The sequence below is a fragment of the Onychostoma macrolepis genome, chromosome 23 (genome assembly GCF_012432095.1).
Source record: "Onychostoma macrolepis isolate SWU-2019 chromosome 23, ASM1243209v1, whole genome shotgun sequence".
In the NCBI taxonomy this organism is placed as follows: Eukaryota; Metazoa; Chordata; class Actinopteri; order Cypriniformes; family Cyprinidae; genus Onychostoma; species Onychostoma macrolepis.
This window is the reverse complement of record NC_081177.1, coordinates 17,865,153-17,891,456: the sequence shown is the minus strand read 5'-3', so window position 1 is coordinate 17,891,456 and position 26,304 is coordinate 17,865,153. Positions and strand designations below refer to the sequence as shown.

Here is a 26,304-nt window from a genome sequence, read left to right as displayed (position 1 = left end):
ATATGAAGGATAAGACGGATCTCCTCTGGGTTGAAAAAGCGTATACTCAGTGCTCTTGTTCTCATATGGAGGAATCTGTGCCAGTCATATTGTATGCCATCTAACTAGTGAGTCCAGTCGACAGTGGATCTCTGAATCAGATATACCACCATATACCATATATGACCCTGGACCACAAAACCAGTCTTAAGATGATTTATACATCATCTGAAAGCTGAATAAATAAGCTTCCCATTGATGTATGGCTTGTTAGGATCGGACAATGTTTGGCTGAGATACAACTATTTGAAAATCTGGAATCTGAGGGTGCAAAAAAATCAAAATATTGAGAAAATCACCTTTAAAGTTGTCCAAATGAAGTTCTTAGCAATGCGTATTACTAATCAGAAATGAAGTTTTGATATATTTATGGTAAGAAATTTACAAAATATCTTCATGGAACATGATCTTTATTTAATATCCTAATGATTTTTGTCATAAAAGAAAAATCGATAATTTTGACCCATACAATGTATTTTTGGCTATTGCTACAAATATACCCCAGCGACTTGAGACTGGTTTTGTGGTCCAGGGTCACATATATGTCTCCTGCAGTGAGGCTATATGAAACTCATAATGGACAACAGAGTATGTATTATTTAAATTACACTGCTGGGGAAGATGTTCAGAAGGATTTAAGAATAAATAAAATTTTTGTTTCATTTAAATATGCACCCCCAAGCTAAAATCGCTTAGATGTCATCTGAAAACCCAGCAGGACCATGAATTTTGTTAGCTGCGGTGGCCACTTTCTTAGACAGTAAAGCACTGTTTTCAAAATGACTGTACAATTATGTCAAATCATGGTTATTCTGTGTGCAGATCGGATAACCAATTGCACTGGCCAACTCAGTGGTGCTTAGAGGTAATGTGTGATTACCTGCTCAGCTGGGAGTTGGAGAAAGTGTTGGTTTGTTGTACTTTTTGTTACAACAGACATTGTGAGCTGTACTGCCTATTGTGTGGCTTTAAAAGAACTCCAGATGTATGTATTTTTGTCCTAGGGCAGCTTTTCGGCTTTAAGGAATACCATTATCATCTTGTCGATCCTGATGGTGCACTGGAAAGTTGCCAGATTAGGATATAAAGCCATTTCACACGTGCATAAGCAGCATGTAAATGGAGCTTAAGTGTTAATAATGGTCATAAATTATAAAAATGGCCATAAATTATAAAAATGTAATCAGGAGACAATCACTGAGAACTATTGCTATCTTGATTGTCATAAAAAAAAAAAAAAAAAAAATATATATATATATATATATATATTATAACTTTTTGGCTTGTTGTCCAGTAAAATATCTAAAATTATTGCTTGAAAACTTGAAATCAATATTAGCTTTGATAAAGTAACGCTACTGTGAGTTTTGTGATCCAGAGTCTTCTAAGCAGTGAACTGGCTAATTAAAGCATTAAGTGTGATATGTGTGTGTGTCTAGTGACTAATGGAGATGAATTATGTTCTCTAAGTACAAGACAAGTAGGATTACTAGACTCCCTAAACTTCTGTCAGAAATATGCTTGCTGTCAGATTATACAGACTGTTCATGAGGAGGAGTCTCTATAAATAGAAGCCTAAGAAGACTTGACAAGAGAACAATAATAATAATTGACTTACTGTGTATTTTACAGCAAGCACAGGATTATGCTACAAATTAGACAGGTTTTCTTAACCCTCTATGGGATATCGTCATTTATAAATGACGCTAAGAAAATTGCATTTAAAATACAATATTAATGTTCAACCAAACAAAATTTTATCAAATGACATCCCCTTCAACCAGTAAAATAAAAATGTATTAGCCATGTGCTTCACATTTTTGGTAACTAAATAGTAAAGGAGACATTAGCACATGTTAGGTCACATGCTCTCATTTTAGACTAGAAAATACATATAAATTCGATTTATAAAAAATATAATTGTACATCCAAATGTGTTTTCTAAAGTTTTTTGTAATTTTTAATGTACTTTTATAAAAACAACAACTCAGAGACCAACAAATCTGAGCGTCATGCATAACTGACAAAGTCCTATTATGTGAAGCATATTTGCTGTAGCTGGCACTATTGACCAGCATTGGCAGGCAGTATAATAGCCTTTATGCATGTGTTTTAGGTTCATTTTTGGAAGATGGTGAGACAAATCTGAACTTATTTCAGAGAGTCTTGATGATAGTGTTATGATTGCATTAGTAGTAATAAAAAAAGTTGTTGAGGACCAAGGAGGATAGAAGCAATGAGGGTGAGGGCAGTGATGAAGAATAGGTTTTTGTGTAAGTCAGGGATTTGGGTACATTATCGTATGCCAGTTTGAAAGATGTGATCCATACAACAACCAGAGGTCAGGAAAGATGCCTATGTCTATTGGCATTACTGTACTGTCAGGCAGCAATGCTCCAACGATGACTGCACAAGGCAACATCTACTTATTTGTGGGATACACTGAAAAAGAAGAGTCTTGTTGACTTTCACTTGTGCTACGATAATTCATTTGAAATTCCAAGATGAAACACAATGTTAAAGTTGTTTTAATGCTTTTGAAACATTACGACATGGTTTTCAGGCAGTGAAATCGCATCCGAATTTGTGTCAAGTTTTAGACATTTTCACGAGTGAGTTCCAAATCAAATATAGCAGCAAAGAGAAAACATTTATGGTCATAAAGATTTGTAATGTTTTTTGAAACAGTAAGATCTTTTCACTTATTTTCAGATAGTGAAAAAGCATTTGATTTGGGACGTCAGTTATAAATGACGGATCCTTAAAAAAAAGGTCAAAGGTCAGATGAAGTAAACAAATTTTGGAAAATGATTTTACTCCTAAATATATGTAAAATATAAAGTCAATTATTTTTTAAGCTGTAAATTCACAATTAGTCCAATAGAGGGTTAAAGAGAGGAAGGCTTTAGCATCCTGAAAGGCTGTTTTGATTGCTGTGCATGTTTTTCATTAATGCTAGCTAATAAAACGTCAGGACAAAGAACGTCAAGACCTAAGAAGTCACTTCGTTAACAAAGCTGGAAGGACACCAGGGTTTCTGTGGCCTTGATGTGCTGGAGAGGATCTCAGACCCTTAGCTCATGTCTTTCTGCAATATCGTTAACAATATTTTTTTCCCTTATGCGGCTGCAAGAATACAGGCATTGTGTTTTGCAAACAGACCAGTCACACTGTTATTTAACCTCTCCTCCAGGAAAATGATCACCAGGAATCATGCACATTTGAACATCAGAGCCATTATCCCTGTATTGAAGACAGAAGCCCTGCTGCTTTTTATGTGTCTTGAAGACACATTTGAGACCAACATATGTGATCATTCAAATCAAGTAACGCTTCTTTTTTTCCCTACATGTACTATTTAAAGTGTACAGCTCCTCTTTTGATCTCAAGATGTCGATGGGGTCACTTGTTCACAAGATCTGAGTACATCATGATGTCTTTTTCATCAGTGACATACATTGCGCTAAACTCATTAGCCAGGTTTCCATCCAAAGTTGTGAATTTAACTTATGCACAATAATTGAAATATCGCATTAAAAAATTAAACAACCACTATTTCCACCCAACGAGTCAAAGAGAACAAAATCGTCACTTCCTGGTAGAACTGGCGCTAGGCTATATATCACTAAAAAAAAGTAGAAGCCCCTGAATATAATAATTTTCATAGGCCTAAATGCGGTCATTGGTTTTGGAGGCGGATGCTGCTGTTTGGGAACGCAGTCGTGTACTAACAGTTATGGGAGGCAATTATACAGAAATATGTTGATGACAAATTTAGCTCAGGCATTTCAAAATGACCATAAGATTTCAGATGCTGTGGAACAAGATTGGTCCACTGGTTAGTCATGTTTTGCCGTGCCATAGCGCAAAGTCACATGACTTTTTTGATGTGCATGGAGGAATTTACTTTCCACCTCCTGTTATTCGCATTAACCCTTTTTTGCACAAGTCAAAAAGCACCTCAAGTGAGCGTAAAAACTTTTTTGCGAATTAAGAGATTTTTATTTGAAATTTGGCGTTTCCATCACTCATTTCTGATGTGATACTTCAAAATGCGCATTAAAAAAGCCTATATCATTATATTACACAAATAATAGTATGTCAATAAATGTGCCTTGTAGCTAGTCTTACTATATGATGCAAAATCCAGTATTTTTGTCACATTAATGGTGGCCTGACATACTAATGAAACGCAAGCTTGGCAAACCGTTAAGAGACTTAGGACTTCTCCCTTTCAAATAGATTACAGCAGTGCTTTGATGATTTGTAATAGCTGCCCAAAGACATTACCAAGATGGCTAGCGAGTGGGCTGTTTTAAAGGACCTTAAATGAGCCCAAATGCCTTCAGTGTAATGCAATTCAAACTAAATGTGTCATGCCATCAGATTGCCTTTGAATGATCAGACAAGGTCATTGGGGGCATCCACAGCTTGATGTAAATCATTTAGCTCAACACAGATGCTCATCTTGGGGCACTTTACGCTTTGATAGATTTCTTGGTTAGGAGAAATCTGAGGTACTTATGAAAATTGCATTGAAGTAACCCTTTCTTACCCAGAGGCAGTGCTGCTGAATGAGCTCAGAGGGGCCCTATTCGGAGCTGTGGGCGTCATTCACACCTGAACTCAGCAGACATCACAGCTCATAAGTTCTATCTCATTACCTTGCCATTCAAAACTTCATCTCTTCTCAGAGGCATCCAGCCGTTCACCTGAGGCTTCACTCAATAATCCTGCAGTGTGTCCTGAAAGTCAGGGATAATAAAGATGCTGTCACATACCCCTCAGTCTCAGATTGCAATTTGTTTTCTTTTTAGCTGCACCTATACTTGGCTTTGAGCTATGGGTCCATCACGCAATATGTCTGACAGACAAATAGTGGTAATTGTGTACATTTTGCCTTATATTTACAAAACAAATGTCATTTTAGACATGAATTTGTTTTAATGTGACATCAGAAGATGATTTAAAATAATACAACACAAATATAAATATAAAATTATATAATAATAAAATCATTGCAGATGCACCAAAGTCTAAACGAGTATTGTGAAAGAAAGGCATTTGATCATTTTTCACTCAGGGGGTTTCTAAGCCCGCTTGTTTCAATAGCTTACAAGAAGAATGTTTATTTCATACAAAAAGAAACAAAATAATGTATTTTATGCTACAAGTTGCTGAACATGACCCAATGTGCATTTGAAGAGGAAGCATGCACACTATTAATAGATCTAATGGGCATGGTGTTTACAGTATTCAATCTTAGAGTGACTGACAGGAGAAGCAGAGGGGAGGCTTGAAGTGACAGGGTGATGTTTCTGTAGCAGTTTACTAGCCCTGTGTTTGGCTCTGGGGCTCCAGTATGATCTTGCCAGAATCCCGAATGCAGGAGAAAGCAGCACGAGGGATTTTCATCACATTGATGTAGTTGTACTCTAAATGGACGGTTGACAGGGGAGAATCCTCAGTCCTTTTAACCTTACAGATGGATTTCACTGGGACAGAGCTGAAAACAGAAAGCCATACATGTTACTCACTATAACACTTTTCATTGTAGGGATGTACATATTTTCCTAATAATTCCTTTTGTAATATATGTTTATATTAAATATTTTAATATATTTATAAAACAAGGCAAAAATTCCAATTAAGAAAATGACTACAGTGTAGTTATTGATCGATTCTGAAGTGTTTCTAGACCTTACTAATTCAAGAGAAGTTTAGAGAGTAGAGATATGCATCCTTGTAATTACTGGCAGACCCTAAAGCAAGCACACAAATATTTTAATTAGTGCAGTTCATGTAGTTCACTCTTGAGCTTGGAGCTCGCACTACATCAGCTGCCATATTGGTTGCACTACAGTCTGCGGGTACAGACAAGCTTAAGCCTTTACGCCTTTGAAATGCAAACTAAAAGAAAAGAAAAAGTGAAATTAGTGAGTAATAAATGAGAGAGAATGTTTAAAAGAAGATCAAAGAAAACGATCTGAGCTGAGTCTGAGCAGGAGGGAAAAAAAATCTAAAGGGAATGAGGATTTCAAAAAATAACAGGAGAAAGTAGGAGTTGAGTTGTGATTGCTGGCGTAAGGTTGAGGGAGTTTCACAAATGGAGGTTGCATTCATGGGCATGTAGAAGCTTAACACGATGGTTCTGTTCCAAAACCTAGTGACTTACTAGACGGTATTTTATGGCATTCAAAGTTCAATTTCATAGTATGTCTTTTTTGAGAATTATGGAATTCCAGAATGCACAGCAATGAATTTGTTTTCTTATAACAACATTGTATATTATTCAATACTGCATAGTATACACTACCTTTCAAAAGTTTGGGGTCAGTAAGATTTTTTTAATGTTTTGAAAGAAGTCTGTTATGCACACCAAGGCAGTAATATTTGAAATATTATTACAATTAAAATAACAGTTTTCTATGTGAATATGCTCTTAAAATATAATTTATTCCTATGCTGGCATAGCTCAATTTTCAGCAGCCATTACTTCAGTCTTCAGTGTCACACGATCCTTCAGAAATCATTCTAATATGCTGATTTGAAGCTTGAGAATTTTTTTAAATTATTATTTTCAATGTTGAAAACAGTTGTGCTGCTTAAAATGTTTGTGGAAACCATGATATGTTTTATTCAAGATTCTTTCATGAATGCAAAGGTCAATAAAAAAAATATTTTATTTGAAAAAGAAATCGATGTACAGTGTGCAGTACAGTAACAATGTTTTTATAGCCACTTTTGATCAATTTAACGTGCCTTTGCTGATTAAAAGTATTAATTTCCTTAAAAAAATATCTACTGACTGACAAAGTTTTGAATGGTAGTGTGTATATATATAAATGAACTATAACACACAATATTTTGTGTACTATACTATGTGTTTTGTTAGCGTATTAAGAGTGTTTCAATTGAGATTCTATGACAGTTAGATGCTGCCTTAGAAGGTAGCAGTCTATGTAGGACATAGGCAGTGAAGCTTTAACCCCTTTAGAAGCAAGGATCGTCGACGGCCCCAGATTAATGTTGTACAACATTCACAGCATCTTAAAACATCACACTGTGTATCATTAGACAAATTTAAGACTCCAGCTTCGATGTCTGACCACTGTGTTAAGGAACAGAACTTAAGGGTACATACCTTATACGGTTGTGGTCTAGACGCAGTAACTTGAGGTTCTTGAAGTGGCGCATATTGTGTGGCACCCTCTGAAACCTGTTGTTGTCCAAGTGTAACTCCACCAGTGATTGATAAACACCACGAAATGACTTCCCCAGCACACCGTGCTCTTCTAACAGGTTGTGGGAGAGGTGTAGGGACTGTAAGCCTGGGCGGAGGTGACTCAATGAGTATGGAGGAATGGAGTGAATGTGATTGTGCTGCAGGGAGAGTTGGCGCAAGGCCCTGGGCAGATCTGAGGGCACTACTGCCATCTGGTTATGGGACAGGTCAAGAGTTTCCAGCTTCCTGAGGAAACAGACAGACAGAGGTGTGGTGTTACCTCATGGAGTGTATTAGCGGTGGGCAATATGACCAAACTCTAATATCATAATATGAGTAAGTCATTTTATTTCACTTTTTGCTGGAAACAAGGTTATTACGAAACCAAAATGTCCAATTTTCATGAAATTTCATCATTCTTAATGCCAATACTAAAACTGTGCAAACTAATGTTAGTCTTTTGTGAATTAATGCACTTTTAACAACTTTATAATTCAGAATGTTAAGCAGTTTAGCAACAGTTTAGTTTGTAAACAAATCAGTGTTTTGAACAAACCTTTTAAGTGAAGGAATTATACTCATTCTCTTCAATACGCTAGTTCTCAGTGCTTTTTAACAAATCATTCAATGATTCAAGGGCTCAGAAATAACACATAAATGTTGCTAACTTTACATATTTTCACCACCTACTGCCAGGAATACTTCAGAAATCTGAAGAGATGGTCAACCAATCTGAACCAATCAGTGACAATATCACTTGATAAATCGGAACAAATCTTTTCGGTCAATGGATTTAAAAAGGTCAAGACTTTGGCATGAATCAAAATCCCCACCACTAGTAGGTAGCATGAAAGTTATAGGCTTCTTTGTTCAAACAGCTTCATCAGAAAAACTGCTTTGCTGGTCTACCAGAAACACTTGCTTGTCTAAGCATGTCTTTACAACTTGTATTTATGTAAACCATGTTAAAGTATTTTTGATGATTAGTGTACATTGGTTGCATCATATGTAATAGGTTTCTCTCAAGTGTTGGGGGAGCTTGTGAAGTTTTCTGCAGTGTTTGCATGGAGAACGGGCCCCATGGCAGGTCATTAACCCAGCACAAGGCAGCTAGAGCCAAAAGAGCTTGTGTGTCGACTTCGGTTAACTGTATTTTTGTGTGTGTGTGTTCTGTGAAGACACAAGGGGGGTTTGGGGGTGGAAGATTGAGCGAGTGAGAGAACGTCCTAAAAGTCATGGTAGTGTATGAGAGGCTTTTGTGTTTTTCAAGACTAGAGTCTAGAGGAGGCAGCTGGTGTAAGTTTACAATGTTCATCTCAGCAGGAGTCAGGAGCACATTTCCTCTGCCTCCATAACACTGATGGCTGCCCAGTCCACCAGTGCGCTGAGGAGGAATAAAGGTCTCATATGGCATTGAGTGTTATTATTACATCAAAAGCTACAGTGACCTCCATGTGGATTTCATTCACCCAAACAAGCTCTGATACTGACCTTGAGATGAGAGATGGGACTTCAGATGTTGCAGACTGAATATCAATCAGAATATCTGGCAGTGAATATAGCTGACAGCGTTTCAGAGAGGAGCCCTGAGCTTGTTTAGGCAAAAGTGTTTGTCTAAAATGCTGTGTCAGACATTTGGAAAATCTAAAAATTTGGTCTTGCCTAGGGCACAAAGTGGGTCAAGACGTCCACTGGTGAACCTTAAAAAAACAAATAATGTAGGTGCATGCCGTTCCTGCTTTTTGGAAATAAGTGTTAATGCTAATAAATAGAGGGAATTTTTCCCTCTCTTTAGGAGATTTTCATCAACAGTTGGGTTGTTAAATAAATCCATAAATGTTTTATTATGCAAGTGCGCAATGGACCACTGTCACAAGTGAGCCAACACAATAATTTACAGCCAAAAAGACACACATACCCACACTCACATACACAGAGAAAAAACGTAATTCACTGCCTGAACTATATCTAAAACCATCGTAAAAACTTTTAAACGTGCAATACCAGATACAATCTGAGTGACAAAACTGCCATAAAATACAGATTTGGTTACAGAAAAAATTGCATAATTCAAGAACAAAATAAAGCATTATTGGCTTCTGATGTCTGAGTAAGATTTACATACTGACATTGTTCCCACACAGATTCCCCCCACCGACAAGCCAATAACAGTGGGCATCCTCAGGGAGCACTCCCATAATGAGAAGCAGAGAGCACGGCTGCCACCACATGTCCACTGGCACACTGATGCCAGCGTTGCACAACTGCCGTTACGTAACCTGGCACGCAGGACAGGAAGACCACTGTCACGACAAGGCACATTTCGTTGGATCTCATGTTATATCATGCATGCGGGAGACCCAGGCACAGCTAAACTCAGCCTCTTCATTTAGGGCACTCTGATTTGAACTAGCAAGAGCGAGCATAAACATCTCCAGCTGTGGCTCCTTAATTCATGCTCTTTTCCTGACAATATTCAGGTTTTGAATATTTTCTTTCACACTTTAAAAGAGTGAAAGGCATTTATGTGTATGCGACTGTGTACTGTGACTCTTCATATCTGCACAACCGCTGGCTCTTGGTTGTCTCCTCGGGCAGAGACACTTTATATAACTCATTATGAAATGAGAATGTGAACTTCTTGGTGAAACTGCACTAACTTGCATTTTTTTCTCCCTGTGTGAGAAAACAAGCAGTGCGTGTCCTTTCTTTCACCCCCCGCCTCATTCCCGTAAGCTCAGTCCAGCTAGCGCATCCACACTGTCCACACATCCATCAAAATCCTCAGTCTCAGGTCACTGGCCTGCAGAGGAGCCCTCTCCCAGAACACCCTGTTCTTCACCCCGAGAACCAAAACAACCCTCCAGATGACAGGGGGTCTGTGGTGTCACTGCTCACACACAGAAATGTGTGCACCTATATAAACACAATGGCATATGAACACACAGAGCAACCCCAAGTTGCACAGATTCCCATGACATTTGCCTGCTTATTGCAGACGTGACATCACTGGTCAGAGATGTGTCACTTTTAAAGAAACTTTAAAAGAATCTTATTAGCAGTTCTTCTACTAGAGCCTCTCCTCTAAGAGCAACAAACCATGAAGGTTGTTCAGTCACATTAAAAACTGTAATTAGATTTTATATGGCTGGCCCTTCGATCTTTAAAAAAGGAGGTTTGAGCTCAAGGAAGTGAGGACATTAATATACACATACAACGTATAAGCAGTTAGTTCAAGTAAAAATGTAAATTCTGTCACCATTTATTCACCGTCATGTCATTCCAAACCATTACAATTTTTTTTCAAAACACAAATTAAGATATTTTTAATTAAACATAAGAGATTTCTGTCACTCCATTGAAAGTCCACGCAAGCAAATCTTTCAAGGTGCAAAAAGGTCATAAAGGCACTGAACAGAAGAAACAGAGCATAGAGTGTAAATGCAGAAACAAATACAGAGAGAAAAGGAAAGAAGTTTATTAGAAGGAAGTGCCTTTTTTTATATGCTGATGGTCTGTAATAGTTAGCCATTGGCATTTCCAATCATTTCAATAGCAGTTCTACCACAAGAATCCCCAGAAGTACACAATTTGCCATCTTTGGACCTCAACATTTTTTGAGGCAGTTGTCTCAGCTGGAAATGTAATGTGACTGATCAAACACAAGATTCAGCAAAATATTGTCACGAGTACGTCTTTATGTATGTATAAATTAGTGCTGTCAAGCGATTAATCGCGATTAATGCATTCAAAATAAAAGTTTTTGTTTATATAATATATGTGTGTGTGTATATTTATTATGTATATATAAATATACACACATGCATGTATATATTCAAGAATTTGTATTTTATATATATTTGTATTTTAAATATATTTATATATAATATAAATTATGTAAATATAAATATATACATGTAAATATTTTCAAAACATATACTGTATGTGTGTGTATTTATATATACATAATAAATATACAGAACACACACACATATATAACATAAACAAAAACTTTTATTTTGGATGCGATTAATTGTGATTAATCATTTGACAGCACTAGTATATATATATATGTATATATATGCGGCTAGGCTGCTAGATGAGTGAAAGTTAGAGAAATGGAGTGTTGAGGAGGTGTTGATGGAGCTGGGATTTACACTGGGTCCATGGTGCCGATTTGGACATTATTTGGGCTGACAGGCACTCATAAAGGCTGAAGAAATGAAAGCAGACAGTAAAAGTCTTGCCTTAACTCGGGGAGGTTCAGAGATTTGTGCTGAGATAATAGCATGGTGCTGCAGTGTTTGGGTAGATCACAGGATCACACACATGAATGCATGCACACACACACACACACACACACACACACACATCAACAGTAACAATTAACAGCAGCAATTTGGTGACAATGTGACATTATTTTTGAAATAAAGAGCCTGTAAAGTTGAGCTGATGGCTGATCAAAGCTCACTTACGCTCACTGCAGCTAATTACAGGTTACCTTAAAAAGGCAGCTGGAAAGTAAACAGTGCAACAGCCATGGAAACAGTTCCAGCGATAATGCCTGCTTTCCTGGTAATGCAGAAATTGATGAAGAGTGAACAGAAAGAAAGAGAATTATGAATTTCTGCAAACCAGCTTTGAATGGCACTGTTTCAAAAAACTTGCAAGAAAAGAAAATGAGTAGAAGATGTTAGAGATGAATAATGTATTAGTATAATTTGCTGACGGTATGAGAGTCAGTGTGAGAGAGGCAATGGAGGGGGTAGAAAAGACAAAAAGCTTATGGTGCGGAGAAAGTTGTAAAGGAAGGTCTCATTTTAATTTACTTTGGTCTGTTTCTTAAGTAAAGCTATTGTATAACATCAGAATACTTAAATATAAGTCATATAGGTTACCTTTATGTTAATTTTGTGATGCTTATGTCCTTTTAGAAACTTGAAAGCTGCATTTCACATTTATTTTAACTGAATGGTAAATCACAGCCAGTGCATTCTTAAAATACGTATCTTCTTCTTCAAACTGGTTTTAAACAAGAGGAGGGTGAGTAAATGACTGGATTTTCATTTTTGGATGAACTTTGGATGTCTCTTTTAGGTATAAAGTACTTCTTACTGGGGTTTTTTCTGATCACTACTTTTCTGTTTATTTTTTTAGCTTTTAGTAGAAGTATGGATGGTTTATGTGTTAACCACATATCTGTAAATTGGCAACTCCACAAAACAAAATCCACAAAATGTCTCTCTGCAGGAATGCTTGAGCATCATGGTCACCCCTGCATGAATCATAACCCACACACATTCACCATCACACAGCCAAGCCACAACCAGTGCTGTAAACCGCTCCATTTGGCTGATCAGAGGCCAGCCAAACATCTGCATTCACCGCAATACAAGTGCAAACTGTTATCCATGAGTGAGCTTATGCCTAATCACAAAATAGACCCTCGTAATCCTCTATATACGACCCTAGACAAAGTCTTTATTACTCTTGAAATTAAGCTTGGATTTCCAAACAGCTGGGAAGTGTTTTTCTAACTTCACCCCATCACTCAGTGTGTTTGACAGGGTAAAGGGCAGAGTGAGTGATGAGTGGGCTCTCTGTCACTTCTGCCTCCCGTATAACACGCTTCTGAGGATGAGTGATGTGAGACCTTGGAGAAGCACATCTACTCTGGTAGAATCGAAACTATGAGGCAGATTCAGGCTGACAGCAGGTCCAGAATAAATGATCACACTCCTTCAACTGATTCTGATGATGACGGACACACAGGTTCCTGGAATTGTGTTGTACCACAACACATTTAGCAACTGGGTGGGTTACTTCTCTCAGCATGTCTTTGTGCACCATCTAGTGGCTAATAAGGGAACTGTACCAAGGGATTGTCTGTGTGTGTGTGTGTGTGTGTGTGTGTACTGGTATATATGGTTTATGAGGACACAAATGTGTATAATAACATGGGTACTACAACGTAAACATGGTTTATGAGGACACTTCCAGTGTCCCCGTAAAACAAAAGACTTAATAAACATACAAAACGGTGTTTTATGAAATTCAAAAATTGCCAGTAGTTTCCTGTAAGGGGTAGGATTAGGTGTAGGGCGACAGAAAATACGGTTTGTACAGTATAAAAACCATTACGCCTATGGAATGTCCCCACAATTCACAAAAACAAACGTGTGTGTGTGTGTACTTGTTTATGCTACATTGTGTGGCCCAAATGTCCCCACAAGGACAGTAAAACCTGAAATTTTTGACATTGTGCAGTCCCCACGAGGACATTTTTTTTTTTTAAATAGTAAATGATGTTTATCTGAAAGTGCAAACAGGTTTTCTGTAAGGGGTAGGGTTAGGAGATAGAAATTATTGTTTAGTGAGTATAAAAGCAATAGAAGTCTATGGAAATTCCTCACAATTCACAGAAACAAACATGAGTGTGTGCGTGCGTGTGTGTGATTTATTGTATATACATTTATCATTTGGGTTATTCCAAGTCAAAAAAAAAAAAGTATTTTATATAAAATATTAATATAGAATATATTTTGTACAATTTATAACAAAATGTTGAAGCAGATTACCATTCCAGAAGCAATAAGAGTGTATATATAAAGTGTATTGATATAATAATATATGTTTTATAAATACAAAAAAGTGCATGTGAGACTCACCGCAGGTTGATCCAGGCCTCAGGGTAGATGCTGTTCTCTTTTAGGAGGTTGTGACTGAGATCTAACACCTTCAGGTGGACACACTTATCCAAAAGCCTGTCCTGCACCTCCACTATTTGATTGTCCTGCAACCTCAGGTCCTGCAAATACACCAAGACATATCAAAATATAAATAACATAAACCTATACAGAGAAGCAAAAGACTGAATCATTGGCCGGGTTACAAAACTGACCTCTATAGACGGGGGCAAGCCCGCTGGGATACCACTGAATCTGTTTTTATCCAGTTGTAAATACTTGAGTGCCTTCAGAGGTTTGAAAGCCCAGGGTGCAATGCTGCTCTCATAGAGGATGTTTCCTGTCAGTTCTAAGACTTTTAGGTTAGTCAAGCCTGCAGAAAACAAAATGTTCTTAGTAACTTCAGTTAAAGGTGTAATTTCTTTTTATTTTGAGCTGTCCTAAGCTTATTCTGACACCTAGTGGTGTGTATGTAACCTCACACAAAAAAGGTATTCAGTTGTTAAAACTATTGTTCAAATGATCTTTTAGAAGTCAGTCATGATTTATTTAAGGCTGGAATACACTACAGGACTAAAACACAAGGTATTATGCCAACTTTGTAGATACTGTAGTTACAGATGAAAAAACTGCATACACTAAATATACTACCTACACTAAACGATTGAGGATCACACACTACTAGTGACAAATGAAAATATTATGTGTCATAATATCAGCTCAAAATGTAAAACATGTTTGATTTCCTTCGACTGCATGGAATCATAGTCTGTAGATAAAAGATCTGAGTCTGCTCATCATAAACTATATGATTTTAGTTGAAGTCAAATGTGCAGACTGGCTCTGACTTTAGGTAACTAGTGTCAACTTGTCCAGACTGTTAATCAGGCAAAAATCAGCACAGCCATTCTTGAGACATGGGACAAAACAGGTCCAGCAAGTGTAACTGCTAGTAGGTTTAAAAATAAAAATATTTTCAATTTGAAATGTTATGATGGATTAATAATAGAATGTATTTAACACAATTATCCCCTTAAATTTATTTTTCTCATTATTATACCAAATCTATGACTCTTATTGTCCTCTCACTACATCTAAAACAGTGTGTCCACAGAGAAGGGTTCAATCATTCATATGCAATAAAATGGATAAAAATGTTTTTTTAATAATGAAAAAGACCTTGTTTTATGAAAAGCAACACCTAGTAATATCTCATATCAAGTTTGTTTTTCAGTGACACTTGCATGTTTCATAAAGTTTCAAAGTTGTATCCCCACTTTTTGTCAACTCCGTCTAGGCTTGCCACCTTTAGCAAGGCAAAATAAGGGACAGCCATTCACGAGCCCCCCTATACGCCTATACGATGTGTCTGTCACTTCAATGCTATTCACCCAAAAAAGAAAATTCTGTCATAATTTACCCAGGTCTTTATAAACCTGCAAAAAGTTGTTTCTTCTGTTGAACGCAAAAGAAGATACTTTGAAGAATGTGGGTAACTAAACAGCTGCTGGTCCTCAGTAACTTCCATAGTAGAGAAAAAATACTATCAGAGTCATTGGGTACCAGAAACAGTTAGGTTACCCACATTCTTCAAAGAATCTTCTTTTATGTTCAATGGAAGAATGAAATTATTACAGGTTTGGAACAACTTGAGTGTGTGTAAACGATAAAAAAAATAAATTAATTAAAAATCATTTTAGGGTGAACTGTCCCTTTAAGTCAGACAGTCCACCGTGAGCAAATGCTTCTCTGCAAATTGTGCGTTCATCATTAGATATAGGACAGACCATTGATAACTTTCCCATTCAGCCCTACATATGGAGAGTCTTGTGTTTAAAGGGCGGATGTGAGCTCTAAATGTTGTAGGCTAAACCGCGCATGTTTAGCGCACGCTGCGCTCGTGTGAAAGGGCTTTAACAGCGCGCGTTCTGGAGACTCCGTCGCTATGGAAACAAAGACGCCAAAATGCAATCACGCGCAAATGAGCTTCTCTAATAGTACTTCTTATGAGATTGATTTCACTATAATTGCTATTAGTATTATAAACAGTGCAAAATACTTATTTATTTGTTAAAATGTGTTGGCCTTTGTAAAATACGGGACAAATCGCGTCCCGTATTGATTAGATACGGGACGCATCATTTTACCTTTAAATACGGGACGATTCCGTATTTTAAGGGACGGGTGGCAACCCTAACTCCGTCAGACATTTATTAAAATGTAATAAAATCAGGGAATATCAGGGGCAGCTGTCACTCTTAAGGACCCCCTCACCTCAGTCCTCTTCTGCAGAGTACATCACTGTCAGACAGGCTCTAAATTTTATAGTTTTAGAATATTTTAAATCCTAATGTTAATATTTCCTGTGTCACAACCATGGTATGTCAACACCACCTTCCAATATCTGAGGAAATTATTTGAAATATTTAGATCATTTTATTCTCCTGAAGCAGGTTCCATTAGCATCTAGCATCAACAGAAAAAAACATAATGGCTTCTACATGAACTCCATTTGTTTTGTGAAAGAAATGCCAAATTTGTCAACACCGTTAGATGTCCCCACCATAAGATTTTGTGTTCCAATGATATATCAAAATACTTAAACGTGACTCTTGAATAAAAGCTTTATAAACAATAATATACTCACTGTTTGTTGTGTTTGTTTTAATACAGAAATTGATTGATTCAATGTATTAGATAGTTTTCGTCACCACCGTCAGATGAATATTTTGATAATATTTCATTATGATATTTTATATTTGTTGCGGAATTGTTGGTCACATGTGAAAGTGTAATCTGTCTGCTAACATGAGAATGTGTTTTGAAATGTTAAAAACATCTTGAATGCTGTTAAAGATTAAGTTGAAATTATATTACACAGTCCAAGGTAAAAAGCACATTTTGTTAAAAAAAGAGAAAAGATGAGAGGCTGGATCAAAGCATATAAGATACATAAATATAGTTTCATTTGTCCGAGTACAAGGTTTTATTTTTTTCAGTTTTGCACCCTGTTTTGTCCCACTTCTCAAGAATGACTGAGCAGTGTATTCCAGCCTTATGGCGTATCTTGTGAACAAAAATGTCCAGCAACAGGGGAGTTACTTAGATTAAGCAAATAATATTCAGCTGGTCATGTGATCTCAACATGTCAACCCCCACAAGCTACTTTTATTCAGTTACTGATATGAGACACCTGATATGATTCTCATGTGAATGTAAATTATTTCAAACATTTCAAAAGTACTACTCCATTCTTCATCAGTAAATCTTTATAATGAGGAAATGAACTCACGTGAATTACCAAAGCCGTGAATAAACTCATGTTTGTGGCTGGCATGAAAACAACACAAACCTTTGAAGCTGTGTGAAGCCAGTTGGTTTATTTTATTGTTGTTTATCTTCAGATCCTCCAAAGAAGTCGGCAACTGTGGAACTGTTGTAAGTTCATTGCCGTCAAGTTTCAGAATCTTCAGCTTTGTCAGATTCTGTTAAAAGAGCAGAAACACACTTGTCTACTTGGGACTTAGTGGTTATGTCCTGTCTGTTTTGGGCCTAGTGAATTATGAGCCTGCATTTTAACACAGCAATGATTCCACTGTGCCTACCACCAAATGAAAAGCCTCAATTGCGCATGTTTGTTCAGTTATTTTAATGTTAAGACATGTACATGCACCCTGCTGCACCAGACGATCAGACCTGCCTGACTTTAGATACTTTCCATTTGTGAAACGGCATAAAACGAGAATTTACTCTTTATGCTAATTTCACCAACATTTCATAGACGGTCCAAAGAAGACAGTGGCATTTTCCACTGGCCAAACTGTGGTTCCTATTTTCATGCTGCTGAGTTTGCTTTGGGAGTGGTGTGTTTGGTCTCTTCTCAAGGTCTCCTGCTGGGAAATCCGGACGTATCTTGGCTGGACTTATAGTTAGCAGTTATAATTTGAAACTTTTAATTTGCATGTTCTTAAAAATCCTGACTAGGATGGAATTATTTTTAGATTTGATGTAGACGTACAGTACATACTCCTTAAAGATTATAGGAGTATTTAACTGGTATAATTGAAGGGATAAAAAAATGCCAGTACCATGAAGAGACTTAGGCCGAAAGAGGAGTCGTCCAGCTTGTTCAAACTTAGGTCAAGCTCTTCAAGATCTGGCAGTCCAGAAAAACCACTGAGAGGAATTCTTGTTAAGTTATTCCCTGTAAGACAGCGCATTGGTTAAAATGTTGAATGGCTGTGCTTATTACAAGATACAACCAACATAAATTACAGAACGGCTCAGTAATGCATATACTTATGTTGGATCGTTCAGCCTTTCCAGACCTTACCGGGCAGTTCAAGTATGGTGACTTCCTGGTTTGTGATGACTGGCAGGTGGGACAAGCCAATCTGCTTGCAGGATACTCGACTTTCTCCCACTTGGCAGCCTTCTGGTAACAAGTCTTGGGTCGAGGTGCTGTTAGATGCATCATTCTCCTCCTCTTCAGCTGTCTCTTCTTCCTTTCCCTCCTCCTCTCCTTCTTCTTCTTCTTCTTCTTCCTCCTCCTCTTCCTCTTCTTCTTCTTCCTCCTCCTCATCATCATCCTCTTCTTCTTCATCCTCATCCTCTTCCTTTTTCTTAGCTTTTTGCTCTTCCCCTTGGTCCAAGAGGCGTTTTTTCTCCTCTTTGAGTTCCCTCAAGATTGCATTTAGTTTCCCTGCTGCTCCGCCCCATCTCTCCAACACAGCATTGAGCTCCACCCACACAGCCTCAGCTCGCCCCATAACTGACTGATGGGACACACAGAAGAAACACAGCAGGAATTGAGCTCATTAGTGACACAGGAATGACCAGAAACATGCTGAACAAACTAAACAAACTAAATATAGTGGACAAATAGTACAGGCAGGAATAAAGGAGGTGGAAAATGAGAGGTTGAGCATTAAGACGGGAAGCAAAAATAGACTTATAATTAGCATTTATGGTATGGTTGTGCTATCTTGGACTACCAGAATACACATACTTCTTCCACTGTAACAACAGTAGCAGCCTGTGCAGCAAACAGGCGTTACTATAGGACACGAGTATGGTCACGAATTCAATATTTACTGTTTTCTATTTATTTCACCAAATTATTTGATGTAAGAAACTTAAATGATTTGTCTCCAGAAATGCAAACTCACCTGTGTGTTTGTGGCAGTGTCGCTTACTTGCCTTGTTTGTGCTTCATTGGTTCTCTTTTCACCTGCAAATGCAGACATGATTCAACACAATAATAAGTGAACTCAGAACCATGTGTGAACCAACAACTGCACTGTTGACAGAAGAAGCTACACATGCACTACCGTTTAAATGTTTGGGAAAAAAAAATTTTTTTTATTTATTTTTTTTTTAAATGAACTGGTAACATTTTATTTTAAGGACCAATTCTCACTATTAACTAGATGCTTATTAGCATGCATATTACTGGCCGTTTATTAGTACTTTTAAAGCACATATTAATGCCTTGTTCTGCATGACCATATTTTGGATCCCTCGATCCACCCCATACCTAAACTTAACAACTACCTTACTATTAATAAGCAGCAAATTAGCAGTTCATAAAGGGAAAACTTTTCATTTATAGTGAATATGTTCCCTATTCTAAAGTGTAACCAATAAATTAATATTTTTATTTAGCAAAATAAAATGAATCAAAGTGACAGTAAAGACTTTTACAGGTTTACAAAGAATATGTATTCTAAATAAAAGCTGTTTACAGAAATAATATTAAACAACACAACTGTTTTCAACATTGATAACAATAAGAAATGTTTCTTGATCATCAAATCAGCATATTCTGGATACTGAAGTAATGGCTGCTAAACATTCAGCTTTGCCAACACAGGAATAAATTACATTACAAAATATATTCAAATATAAAACAGTTATAAAATATTGTAATTGTATTTCACAACAGTACTGTTTTACTGTATTTTCAAGCAAATAAATAAAATATTTTTACCGTCCCCAAACTTTTGAACAGTACTGAATTGTATTGTATTGTGTAATGTATAGTGGATCATGTTCATAATTAATGTGAATAACTACACCTGTGTTTACTCTGCTATGACACCTGTGTGTACTTGAGGAGAACTATAGTTACTTAAAAAATTAAAAGGTCACTGTATATGCAGCCACACACACATTTCCAAATATGTAAAGTAATTTTCAACAATTTAAACTATTTTATGGCAGACATACTCTATAAAAACTGAGGTTGCTTTTACTTCTATTTATTTATTTCGAAATATCCTTTGATCCTCTGTAACTTTAGTTTAGAACTTTATCGTAGTTCAATAAACACTTTAAACAAGAACAAAGTATAACAGGCAACATTAACTATTCACAATGGTCTTGTCTGACTCTTCCTGAGACTGCAAACTCTGTCACTGCTCTCGAAATTATAATTACTATAATTACTGATGAACTCACTTGATGCTGATGAAGAATCCATTGGTTGATGATGTGAGGATGAAACATCAGTCTCAGGTATAAATGTGAGGAGTGAATTCAGTTCATTCAGGACTTCTCCTTCCACAGATAAAGCTCCTAAGCACACGCAAAACACCAAAAGAGCCTGCATGATTCTAATCCGATCTGTTCAGACGCTCACCATGTACCTGCAGGCTCACCTCCAGCTGCCCTCTTAAATTCTCTCTTTGTCAGCAGTGAGACGGAGGAGGAGGAGAAAACAGGGAGGAGATCACAGTACGTGGTTAGACGTGTACAAGGACCTTCATTGCCAGGAGTTCACAAAAATATCAACTCCTCCTTATAAAGTCAACGGTTGTGCCAACAAACACTAGAGTTTGGGACAAAGAGAGAGAGAGAGAGGCAGGGGAATGATGGTCAATGTCAGTCACGTCATGCCACAGTGACACAGTGTTCACACCTTGTAGCACTTGAGATGGACAAATGAGAGAGTTATCCAAACAAGAGGGCAGGGAGCGAGCAGCCTGGCTGACCCATGCAGAGATCTCTCTCCGGCTCCATGTCTCGTCCTCATCATGTTCCTGCCTGGCATGCTGCCATTAGCACGTATGTAAGAAAAAGAAAATGACCTTGCCAAAAGAGAAAGACATGGTTCTCTAACTCATAAAACAAACAGATGGAGGCAGACAGGCACACAGACAAATGCTATGTGTTTTCAAAGCATACAGTTACACACTCCTCTCGTTTATGGAGATTATAGGCTGATTTATATATAGTGTCACATTTAAAATGTCTAAATGTCATTGCATTTGATAATTAGATTGCAATTCTGGTCATTACTTTAAAACAAGGGCCACTGGGTTTGATATTTTCTTTTCTAAACCAATGACATTCATTCATTTTAAGTTTGGCATCGGCATCCAAATAGTTTTTTTTTTTGTATAAAACTTCTGTAAACACTATCTTTTTAATTTCACTCATTAGTGTGAAATCAGAGATTTGAGAAATATGTGGGGGAGGAAAGAAGGATGTCTAAAAAAAGCCAGTTACGGTTGGACGAGGGTCTCACAGACACATACAAATAGAGCAGCTCTCAGGGTCACACTGTATAGGGAGAGATTGTTTGCATTTACATTCACACCATAAAGTATCACTGCAGAGCGAGATATTGCTTTGCGACTCTGTTTAAATTTGCTCAGACAACACTGGACACAAAATGGGCAACAACTGTGTACGTTGACATATGAAGCATATTTTTTGATGTGCACACCTTGAGGCATGTTTATGCTTATTTTTCTGGTTTCTTAACAGTTTTAATCTGATTTGCATTAGATATCAGATACCATTACAGATTTTAATTCATATTATTATAGAATTCTTTAACTTTATTAGCAAAAGCAAGCATACGGAAAAGTTCACAAATTAAATTAGCTTTACATTTTCTTTTCATTTTAAATATAAACAATAAACTATTTAATTGTCTTTGCTTTCAAACATGTCCATCTCCCTCAGTAACAACTTTTAAAGAAATAATTTTAAAGCCTATAATATTATTTTGTGTTTGTTTAAAAAGAATTTACTGGGAAATCTAATTAGATCATTATTTAAAGAGTAACTCTAAATATAAAGCTAAAGAAGTTTAGGCTACCATTTCTAAAATGTCGTTTTCTAAAATTCTCCCTTGACAACCATGGCCCCTTTCAAATGGATGACCCTGTATTACTGTCCAAACAAACAGTGGGTAAGAGTGAGACAGAATCTGTAATTTTATGCTATCTGGCAAAACCACTGCCAGACTGCTGCTCCTCGTACAAATGTCTGTCTGTAGTGAGTCACTGGTGTGAGTGTGTTCTGCTGACCTGTCCGGTGTCCAAGCCCACTTTGTCCTCATTGTCCCACACACGCCCTCTGAACCTCAGTGTCTCAGCTGTTACATGTTCTCAGGGTGAGCTGGTTGCGGTTGTTGTATGCTGGCCGTGGAGAGAGCTGCTGAGAACATGGGCAGAGAAAAATACATCTGATCGTCAGCTAGACGTAATGAGTGAAAGCAAGAAAAGGAGCTTCCTCCTTTTGTTCCTCCTGTGTACACAGTTATACTTATTATGAAATTATACTGCTTTTTATCTATGAATTGTACATGTGTGTGTTTTGTAATCTCTTACTCTAATAGTCTTTTAAGGGAAGGTTCATGACTAGTTCTTAATTTAGGTCAGAGGGATCCAGAATAGCATAGCGTATCATTGTGATGTCAGCACCAGAGGCATTGGTCTTTGCTCGATGCTGCTTGTGGCCTATCATGATACTGATGCAGTCTGATTTTTTTAAATTAAATACTGATGGATTTGTAGAGAAAGATGAAGAGGAAAAACAACAACAAAAAAACAGAAGTATTCCAAATGATTCTAAATTATAAAACTGTCCCAAACACAAAAACATCAGAAATTGACATGTGACTACAGTCAGGAATGATATAATAATTCACAAAACATGTTCATATGTTTTCAAACAGCTCAGGCACAAGACGTGACTTGAGCGCTAGGTTCCCTTCTCTGGACTTAATTATAGAAATAAAGATGGAGTTGTGGTGGAGAGATGCCACAGTGAAGCAGCTGTTTATATATCACTAGTCTTAGGACTGGAATAATTAGATGTTTCCCCTGATCTTTCATTCAGAATTGCATCTAAAACAGTTACTCGAGCCAAAATCGTATGATTCCTTTTATCTACGATGAACACAAGAAAAATAATTCATGAGTATAAATAGCATCCAAACATCTGAGACCTCTTGCACTCTCAGAAATAAAGGTACAAAAGCTGTCACTGGGGCAGTACCTTTTCAAAAGGTACACTTTTGTACCTATTAGGTTCAAATATGTACACTTTAAGTACGAATATGTACCTTTAAGGTACCAAAATGGACCCTTTAGGTACAAACATGTACCTTTTGAAAAGGTACCGCCCCAGTGACAGTTTTTGTACCTTTATTTCTGTTTTTCTAATTTAAAACAATAATTTTTCATTGCAAATTAAATTTTAGAATCAAAAATCAGAGTTAATTAAATACTATAGTTTCTTTACTTTTTGAGAATAACACAAAGGCCATCTTGATCTTCAAATATTTTTATATCATAACATTTTTGTTCAAATGTTTCTATAAAATTGAAAAAGAACCACATTGGAAAAGTGGTACTGGGAAATTCTAGTTATCCAGTCCCATATTTTCAATGTGGTTCTTTGACCAAAGGAAAAACTTTGAAGGGAATTATTAATGTTCAGTCCTTTAAAGGACCCACACCCCAAACACTGGTTAAGATTTAATAACAAGAAGTGCTATTGGCCTCTTTGATTATAGTAATTTCCTGAACACATAGGACCAGTGCCTGCCACAAGAATTCAGTCGTGATGCTGCTCAAAAATGATTGGCAAATGCAGGTGACCGGTGGATAAGTTTAGAACTTGATATGGGGTTGTTGCTCAGGCTGCCAGGGAGTCCAGTGCCAAGGACTTATTGTCATAACTCGAGTTCTCCTGCCTGTTGTCTCTGACATTCCTCCTCTATTTATAGCCCATGCCATCTCTAACCCCTTTCTGTCCCGCTCCCTTTCCTTTTTCACCCATCCCTCGCTCTCTTAGATAGGAAAGGGGAGTGACAAAAGGCTTTGTCTTTTCTGGGGCCATCCATTCCAGCCATAAAGGCCAAGGCAGGTGGCCCTGGGACTCTTCGTCCCGTGTCTGCCGTGAAGAGAGGAGTGCTGGTAACAGGGCTTCAGTGCTGGATTACCTGTGAGGATTTTTCAGACCGTTTCAAAAAGGAAACCTCAAACCCAGGACAGCCATGGATGATGTATATAAAGCAGCGGTAAGTTATGATTGCACTAATTATAAGCACTGCATTTAACCTCAAGCTGCCTGAATGGAGAGTGCCCCAAAAGATAGTATGAACATGTAAAATAAATGATAAATGAATTGACTGTTTATTTAAAAGTTAACCTGCCCTTGACCATTTCCTTCCTTGAAAATGACAGATTTCAGCATTATGACTAATAATCAACCAGAGAAATCAATCTGTGTCGGGGGTAGTCAGCTCTCAAGGTTAAATCAATAAATAGGAGATGGGACACCAGACGTTTGGGGCCCTTTTAAGGGCACAGGACACTATCAAAATGGATTTGGTCAAAAAATGAGCAACACAACCAGTGTAACCAGGTTTAGATTTGACATATCTCATAATAGCCAGGGAAATGGAGAAGGGTCATAGCCACTGAGGCTAAAGCATTTAACAAATGGGCAGAGGGTGTCTGGTGTCTGAAGAACATTACGCGAGTGACAGCTGTCATTCCTGTCTCTGTCGAATGACATGCTGTACAGTCTTACAACATATTGTATTTTTAGTTCTAAGTCAAGTGAAGCAAAGTTTTGAGCTATCTTTTCCACCTAACAGGTAGAGAACTTAACAGAAGAACAAAAAAATGGTGAGTTTCTCTTTTTAACCAGTCAGTTTGAACATGTAGCTGCATGTATTGTGATGTAACACTATGGCAACTCTATTATAAACTTACAAATGTTACTGACGTGTGACTTTTGCACTGCTATCTGACTGTACCCGGCAGAGTTTCGCGCTGCGTTCGACATCTTCGTTCAGGACGCTGAGGATGGCTGTATCAGTACTAAGGAGTTGGGCAAGGTGATGAGGATGCTGGGCCAGAACCCCACTCAAGAAGAGCTGCAGGAAATGGTAGATGAAGTAGATGAGGATGGTATGTTGGATTTTAGTTGAAGATATCATACAGATTCAGGTGAAGTTTATGGTATGAATTGGGATTTTATTGATGAAAGGTCTCTGTGGGTTGTAGGAAGCGGGACAGTGGACTTCGATGAGTTCTTGGTGATGATGGTGCGCTGCATGAAAGAGGAGAGCAAAGGAAAATCAGAAGAGGAGCTGGCTGAAGTCTTCCGCATGTTTGACAAGTATGAACTGTATTTTCCAAAGCATATTGTAGTGTATATCACATTACCTCCTATACTAGACATGTTTTATTAATGTCTCTTTAAGGAATGGAGATGGTTACATTGACTTAGACGAGCTGAAGAACATGCTGGAGTCGACAGGTGAGGCCATCACTGAGGACGACATCGAGGAGCTCATGAAGGACGGAGACAAAAACAACGACGGCAAGATCGATTACGACGGTAAATTCACGCTCAAAATATGGTACATTTTTGAATATTTATTAGAAAATTCACATTTCGACAACAGAAACATATATTACATTTAATCCCAACAGAGTTCCTGGAATTCATGAAGGGAGTCGAGTAAAAATCCCGCCTAACGGATCCAAAAGTCCGCGAAAAGAAACCTGCCATTTCATTCCCTGACTCAAGCGAACTCGATTGGGAAGCACAGAAAATGATCTGTATTTCATAGCCTATGTTTCTGTAATTTGTTGAAATAAGTAAATGGTGTCATGTACTGCTGCCCAGAATAGTAATGTTATTTGTGCTCAAGTAAAAACATTTTCTGTACACAGTTGCACGTTTTTTTCCCTAGCACATGCTATTTGTTTTGTTTGTTCAAACACCTCAATGAAAACAGATTGGGGTTTGTCTTTAAAGTTTGAGGTTTTATATATGCGACTATCTACTCCTAAACGGCGACAAACAAAGCGATGTAATTTATATCTTTTTTCACAGTGTATAACAGTGGTCTCAAACTCAATTCCTGGAGGGCCACAGCTCTGCAGAGTTTAGCTCCAAATCACACCTGCTTGGAAGTTTCTAGTAATCCTGAAGATCTTGATTAGCTGGATCAAGTGTTTGATTAGGGTTGGAGCTAAACTGTGGCGCTCCAGGAATTGAGTTTGAGACTGGTCTATAACATTAGCCCATAGGCATAGC

General features: G+C 37.4%; 2 protein-coding genes across 7 annotated transcripts; one reads left to right on the top strand and one right to left on the bottom strand.

The window, feature by feature from the left end:
- Positions 1–4,973: 4,973 nt before the first annotated feature.
- Positions 4,974–25,107, bottom strand: si:dkey-32e6.6 (extracellular matrix protein 2). Of its 6 annotated transcripts, XM_058763003.1 has the most exons (13): positions 24,969–25,102; positions 22,269–22,398; positions 20,870–21,002; positions 20,610–20,779; positions 20,410–20,526; positions 19,119–19,180; positions 18,284–18,725; positions 18,039–18,154; positions 17,303–17,435; positions 14,166–14,323; positions 13,933–14,072; positions 7,184–7,510; positions 4,974–5,545 (listed from the first exon to the last, which is right to left on the bottom strand). In XM_058763003.1, exons 5-13 carry the CDS (start codon positions 20,429–20,431, stop codon positions 5,371–5,373), a joined length of 1,575 nt encoding a protein of 524 aa, XP_058618986.1. In that variant the 5' UTR covers positions 20,432–20,526; positions 20,610–20,779; positions 20,870–21,002; positions 22,269–22,398; positions 24,969–25,102; the 3' UTR covers positions 4,974–5,370. The 6 variants fall into 6 exon arrangements, with proteins under 6 accessions (XP_058618986.1, XP_058618985.1, XP_058618988.1 ...); XM_058763002.1 differs by having other exon boundaries at positions 20,610–21,002; positions 22,269–22,395; positions 24,969–25,107; XM_058763005.1 differs by having other exon boundaries at positions 20,610–21,038.
- tnnc1b (troponin C type 1b (slow)) lies at positions 24,066–25,932 on the top strand. Its single transcript, XM_058763009.1, has 6 exons — positions 24,066–24,268; positions 24,851–24,881; positions 25,020–25,166; positions 25,263–25,377; positions 25,463–25,599; positions 25,695–25,932. Exons 1-6 carry the CDS (start codon positions 24,245–24,247, stop codon positions 25,724–25,726), a joined length of 486 nt encoding a protein of 161 aa, XP_058618992.1. The 5' UTR covers positions 24,066–24,244; the 3' UTR covers positions 25,727–25,932.
- The last annotated feature ends 372 nt before the right edge of the window (positions 25,933–26,304 follow it).